The following is a 6968-nucleotide window of genomic DNA, read 5'->3' as shown; positions in this document are numbered from 1 at the left end:
TCAACAAGATATCTGGTTCTACACTAGAAATGATCATCTTACAGGATATGTCAGATAATAATAATAAAAAAATAAAAATAAAAAGCTTTTCCTGTGAACCAGCAGTTAAAAATGAAACCCACCCCTCATCGCCCTGGACTTAACTCTGTCGTGCAGAGCAGACACTTCGGCTCCTAGAGGGCACTTCCACGCCAGGTACTTCAGGCCATAGAAGTTTATAATTAGGGTCATGGTTGGAACAAAGCCCTGGACTGGAAGTCCAACGTTTGTCTACCCATGTTCTAATCTTTTTTCTAAGACTCGTTAGTTTGGTAACTTGTTAGCTTTATTTGCTGTGACACACACGCAAAAAGAGTTCCGCCCCCACCTGAAATGACTGGCTTTACTCTGCAGTGTATGTTGATTCTTGAGCTTGCCTGAACCAGGAAGTACAAAATATGAGGAAGTGAGTGTGGGTGGCTGTGAAAGTGAAGGTAGAGCAGAAAGTGGGGCTTTGTGTTCAGTCTGTGTTTGTTTTTCATCTTCGCAACACAGTCCTTCTTCGGGCAGGCCGAGCTACAGTGTAGCAAGAAGGAGGGAGACAGAGAGCCAAGAAACATTAAGCAGGATCGACAGGCCATAAGGGGCTGCTGAAGCCAGTCAGGAAAGGAGGGGGGAGCTGCAGACAGACAGGCCGTGAGAGAATAAGTTAATGTTCACCACGCAGATCTACAGCTAAACAGCGGGGGAGGTAAGAGGAAAACAAAAGACGAGACAAAGGAAAAACAAGAAACTAGACCAAAACAGCAGGGGAATCCTAGGAGAGAGGAGGCAAAACTTAAGAGAAAACACTAGCATTGCACAGAGGGGGAGATACACAGGATTCACAGCAACAGAGCAGGAGGGAGGAGAAAACAAGCTGGAAGGCAGCAGTGATGACAGCAACAGTCACTATAGAAGAAAAAGCAAAAGAGTAAATGTTTAAATGTGATAAAAACAAAGGGGCAGATACTTGAAAGCAGGTAGACATTTCACACACACAGGCAAAGTGCTAGTTTTTCGCGTGGGTGACAGTAACTCGATATTTACAAGCAGCAGAGTCAATTGAATTATCCAGTTTAGCTAGAGAGCAGCTGAGGTTATTCAGAGGGCAGATATACCTGTAGAAGATACAATGGAAACTGGAAATCAGTCAGGACAGGAGGATTTGCCCAGCGATGGAACCTGCGATGCCTGTGAGCCTGATGAACCACAGCAGGCTGTGAAGTTCTGCCAGGACTGCAACTTTGCATTCTGCGCAGTGCATGCTGACAAACACCATAAGAGCAGCCGCCACCAGCTACAGGACTGGTGTTCTACAGAACAGGGCGAGGAAATAGCACCAGGGACAGGGGAGGCAGTGGGGAAGCCAGAGAGCCCAGAGGGGGAAGCAGAGGTAGATGAGGGGGAAGAGGGAGCAGTTGGCGTGAGTGCAGAAGCAGCAGCCTCTCCCAGTAGGGTGGCAGAGGAGACTGTGGAGGATGTTATTACCAAAGCCAGGAACACTGCCACTGTGGAGAGGCTGCGGTGTACGGAGCATGGCCAGGAGGGGACTCTGTACTGTAAACCAGACGAGAAAATCATCTGCGTGATGTGTGCCGTACAGGGGGCTCACCGGGAGCACCAGATCATCACTCTGAGGGAGGCGTACCTGGCTTTTAAAGTGAGTGCAGAGGCGACGTGACAGATTCACACATCAATACATTACAACATACAGATACAAAAATGATATTGTTTAATTCTCCTCCCCTGTAAACTGTTTATATGTTCCAATGTAATGTTTGTTTAGCAGACACTGCCACCCGCTGGACAAATGCTGTAATTGTGGTTTCCTAGGCCCCAAATATTAATTAATTAGAAAATTATTGAGAGCAATGTGGATGAACTCATAAAGACTCATTTTTAATCCCTCAATGGGAATTGCAAAGGTATATACAGCAATACAAATGTACATATGTGGCATACATATTCAAATCTATTGCTACAAAGGCATATGCTGTAATACAAATGTACATGCATATGGAAGCCAGTGCCAGAGGAGTAAAAAGACCAGTTTTTATAATTACAATTAATCTGCAATCTGCATTATTTTCACTGTCAGGGACAGCCTCTGACAATATAGATAAGTGGTAGTTCTATATGTGTGGTAGTTCAATAGAAAGAGCGTTATATAGATTATACAGGAAGATTAAACCTGTCTCTCATTTTCTCAAGGAGAAAGAAGCAGCGGATCTGCTAGGGGCTGCAATGCAAATGGAAGAAAACATAAAGGTGAAATGGACTGATCCTAATGTAAGTACAGTGGGTTAATGCAAATATCCCTCCACACACGTACTGGACACAGCAGCTCTCCAGAGCTCTAGTTTCCTGTTATTTAGTTCTATCAGATCGTACTAAATCCAACATGGGCTGTAATTTGTGTAACTGAGCATTATCAGGGTATTAACTACCTCACAGACACTTTCATTAACATGCAGGAAGTTACCTGGGTGCTGTGGTTATAGCAGTGGTGCTAATTAGAGAACAAAGATGATGGCCAGGACTCTCGGTAATCTCTCTGAGCAGGCCTGGATAAAATCCATTTCCAATCAGCTGTAAATGTAGCCATCTGTGTTGGTGATTCTCAAAAGATAAATCACGTCACAGACATGACTGTGTGCAGATTTATGCTTGCAAGCCTGTGTTGTTTTGCCATGGTTTGTATAGAAGCAGGATGAGCCAATAAAATATTAAATTGAATGTAAAGAATCAGGGTAATCCATTTTATGGGGAACAATTAAGAACAAATATACCGTACCACCCAGTTGTTCTGCATGGATGGTAAATGGATAGCATCTGGGGTAATGTAGCACTAATAAGACACCTTGCTTATTAAAATAATGTTCATATGTTTGAAGGAAGGGCTGTTATCTTGTCATGTGTACCAAGATATTTAATGCTACGTATCCCTCTGCCACAGGGATTGACTTGAAAGCAATTTGAAATCAGACTCCACATCGATTTGGGACTCTGTCAGCACTAGTTAGGATTGAGGGCTGGCAGAATCTCTCCAGCTCGATAGTGGAAGTTACTTAAAGAGGATCCAATGCGAAGGACAAAGATGGGTTTTAAATCTCCAGCTGCAGAAAACAATATGTATGCAGAACAAGAGACTAAGAATATATTACACTGTCAGGAAAAATGTTGGAGGTTGGTGAATACATTTGTAAATAGCAGTTATACAAAAACGTGAAACACGCAGGTGATCTTTTGTGTAATGTCTGCTTGCAGATCGGCTCGTAGAATGCAAATGGAACTGACCGCAGCCCAGTTTGACACTGGAATCAGTTGAGTTTTACAGATTGGATTATAGTGCAGATGGAAATGTAACTTAAGAAAGCGGAGTGGTGTAAGTCAGGCAACAAATGCCCCATCCAGCAGGTTATTAGACCCAAGCAGGTTTTCCATCACATTCATTCATACAATATTTAAGTGTGTATTTAAACTTTCAATAAACAGTATTTTCAGTGTGGGTTCCAGGGCTCAGCAGGGCTGAATTGTTTGATTGAACCACATTCTGAAGTGCTTGCATCTTTGCACACTTGAAGGCATTGGCAAATTGTTCTAGTTGAAACATTTGTCATTCAGCTGTAGTTTCTTTTAGTGTTTCTTAATTCATCACAATTGATTGTTTAATAGTCATGGATGATTGCTTGCTTTTCACAATGAAGATTTTTCAATTCCAGAACTATATATGAATGGATAACAGCTTCCTGGTAGCTAATCGCTTCGTAAGTCACATCGCAGCTAAACAACTGGGTCTGACCTGCAGAAGAGAAAATCACAAAATTCCAGGAAGAAACAGCAACAAACAAGTAAAAAGATGTTTCGCACAAAACAGGGACCAGTGACCAGTTGCTAGTGCAAATAAGGGGTATGAAAACAGAAAACTCTCATTATCAATCCAGTTATTATCTCCCACTAGAATATAGTGCAGGCACCTGTACTTCCATTCATATAGAAGTAAAGGTTTAGGAGTTACATACTGTATATAACTCTACATGGAGATAGTGTGGATGTATATAAGTTCCTGTCTGTCTGAAGAAACATGATGTTTCCATTCCCAGATTCTGAGCCCTGTCATGAGATGACAATTGAAGCTGTAGAACCACACCATAACCACACTTTTGCATTGTGGTTAAGACGCTTGCTTGTGGTTGCCATTTTGTGCCCACCTATTGCTCTGTTACACTAGTGATGCACGAACCTGGTAAAAGTTTTTACAAGGTGGGCAACATAGTCATTTCTTTTCTGTAATGCAATTGTAGCAATAAAAGTAGCAATTCCTATGTGACAATACCTTTGGCCCACCATGTACTGTATTAATATGAACAAAAATGCATGCCACAAGAGTAAAAATATATTTGTATAGAGCTACCGTTTAAATGATTGTTGATGCAACTTTAAAACTGGCATTTTCCCTGGTACAAGGAAACCAGATGTGCATGATCATAAGTTCATAAATTGCTTTACACTGAGGTAGTTTATATTTTATATTAAAATTAGGGTTTCTGTTTTTCATTTTTTATAAATTAAATTTTTCAGTGCTTATTTTTAACTATTTTCGAGATATCCCAAAATCTTTTTTTTCATGGCTTTCGCTTTTTATATATTTTCCAAAATGCTTTTTTCTGTCACACTTTGTGTAGTAACTCGACAGTACTTGCACACTTATGGTAAGTTGTAGCTTCTTTCCTTTGCTGTCTTCTTCAATGAAATCCTTATGGTCACGGGGCACATTCTTCTGGGGTTTTTGTGTGTCTAGGCATTTTTTTACTTTTCGTCACAATTTGCAATTTTGTTTTAAATCCTCCCTATTTAACTGTAATATAGCTTTAAATCCTGCGAACATGTCTCTGTTCGTGTAATCCAATAGAAATGTTGCAATTTGCTGCCACTCAGTAGTTGGGGTGGGTTTATTCAGATCGAATCAATGATAGGTACAAGTCAGGAAGGAGGGACATTGTCAAACTGTGCTTGGAAAGGTAGATTATTGTTAAGAATCAAAGGGGCATATTTTCAACTATACCTATATATATATTTATTTTAGAAAACAAATAACAGTGATGTCATTTAATGTCTCTTAAGCATACACAAGTTGTTTGTTGTTAAGTTTTGTAACATTAACTTGGAATTTTCTCCTTTAAAAAAATAGGAATTAATTAAAAACTGGAGTAAACGCTTTGAAAATATGACCTAAGATACAATTGTGTGTTGTATATCAAAATGTATTTTTGGCACATTCTTGTATTTTTATTTGTAGAAATAAATATGACATCATCTTACATTTCATTCTAATGTTCTACCATACTAAAGTGGTAGAACTGGTACACAGAGAATAACATAATGCTCATAGCTATATTTATAGCCACTAATTACTTTCATGGGTTCTGGCAGCTCCCTTTGGCATATTGTTTCTCTTGGTATGTAGGCTTGGAATTCCGTATTCCCAGTTTATGGCACTTTTACAGTATATCAGTTTCTAGGAATTACCCCAATAAATGCAGTTTGACTTCCAACAAAGTTTTACCTTCTATTTAGATATCTGTGAAACATTGTAACCATATCTAAATGAATGTTTGTGAGTAAATGTTGCAAGACAGATGTGGTATGGATTCTCACTCAGTCTCTGTACACTTATGGTCTTCTTTCTCACCCTCACCCCTCCCTCTCCTCCTCTCAGCAATCCTAGGCATCACTGAAGCTTAGCATGCTAGTGAAGTCGTAGTCGACCCTTAGCGCATGTAGATGAGGCGGACCCCTGTATCTCTTGTGGGAGACCTGTAGTACATTAGTGTAAATTAAGATTAGGATGCGTCGCTGCTCCCAATTACTCTGACAGATGCACTATTCAGATCTCCCTGAAGTGAGGTGGAGGGAGGCTGGCTATAGGCCCCATCTGTGAGAGAGAGAGAGAGAGAGAGAGAGAGAGAGAGAGAGAGAGAGAGAGAGAGAGAGAGAGAGAGAGAGAGAGAGGGAGGGAGAGAGAGAGAGAGAGAGAGAGAGAGAGGGAGAGAGAGAGAGAGAGAGAGAGAGAGAGATGATAGCTCGTATTGTTTGAATGAAATGCAAATTGCCAATGACTTCATTCTGCAATAATGCAGACCTGGAACAAAAGATAATGCCATTTCATAAAAGCATGAAATGAAACATGCTGTTCTTATTTAGTCCAACACTCTTGTCTGCTTGATGAGGAATTCCAAATGCTGGAACATAGCTGTGCCCTACAGCCCTTATGTACATTTACCATGGTAAAAGTGTAAAAAAAAACATAGCGAAAGCATGTTAAAGCATAGATAAAACATTGTAAAGCCCTGAGAGGAATGGTAAAGCATATTACAAACATGGCAAAGCATGGTAAACTATGCTAAATGCATAGTATAACCATAAGGGAGGTTCTGCAGATTCTAATATTAGAAATAAAAAATTATGAAAAATATGTCTAGAAAAACCCCCAAACATGTCTCTTTGTGTCAGATGGGGACAGAGGCGCTGCAGGCCTTCGTTCACGGGCAGTTTGATGAACTGCATCGGCTGGTGCTGCTGGAGGAGAAGCGTGCACTGCACCTTGTCGACCTGAAGGAGGCGGTAGCAATATCTCAGACAGCCGAGAAGATGGCAGAGATCAGTGCCCAGACAGAGAAGCTGAAAGAAGAGATGGCTGAGATTACCAAGAAGCTCAGTGCCATTGACCACGGGGAAGAACCTAACCCAGCGGTAAGCAGCCTTCACAAACCAGTCTAGCAAACCCTAAGTAGTGTTCACTATCCCTTATCTGTGCTCTTTCTCATTCTCTCTTATCATTGCTATAAAACAATTAATTAGAAATACTAACTTTCAACTAAAGGTCCTTTTCAGTATCCTCACAGGCATTTGTTTGTTTAATGTTTTATATGTTAGTGATTAAAGTA

General features: G+C 40.6%; 1 protein-coding gene across 1 annotated transcript in view; it reads left to right on the top strand.

The window, feature by feature from the left end:
- Positions 1-422: 422 nt before the first annotated feature.
- LOC117435090 (tripartite motif-containing protein 44-like) overlaps positions 423-6968 on the top strand; it is a 28111-nt gene continuing 21565 nt past the window's right edge. Inside the window, exons 1-3 of the mRNA XM_034906704.2 lie at positions 423-1681; positions 2233-2310; positions 6535-6774. Of these exons, the coding sequence (XP_034762595.2) occupies positions 1154-1681; positions 2233-2310; positions 6535-6774 (846 nt within the window). The 5' untranslated portion in view covers positions 423-1153. The remainder of the gene's footprint in view (positions 1682-2232; positions 2311-6534; positions 6775-6968) is intronic.

Source organism: Acipenser ruthenus, chromosome 28 (genome assembly GCF_902713425.1).
Source record: "Acipenser ruthenus chromosome 28, fAciRut3.2 maternal haplotype, whole genome shotgun sequence".
Classification (NCBI taxonomy): domain Eukaryota; kingdom Metazoa; phylum Chordata; class Actinopteri; order Acipenseriformes; family Acipenseridae; genus Acipenser; species Acipenser ruthenus.
Note: the sequence above shows the minus strand (reverse complement) of the source record. Positions and strands in the feature narration are given on the sequence as shown.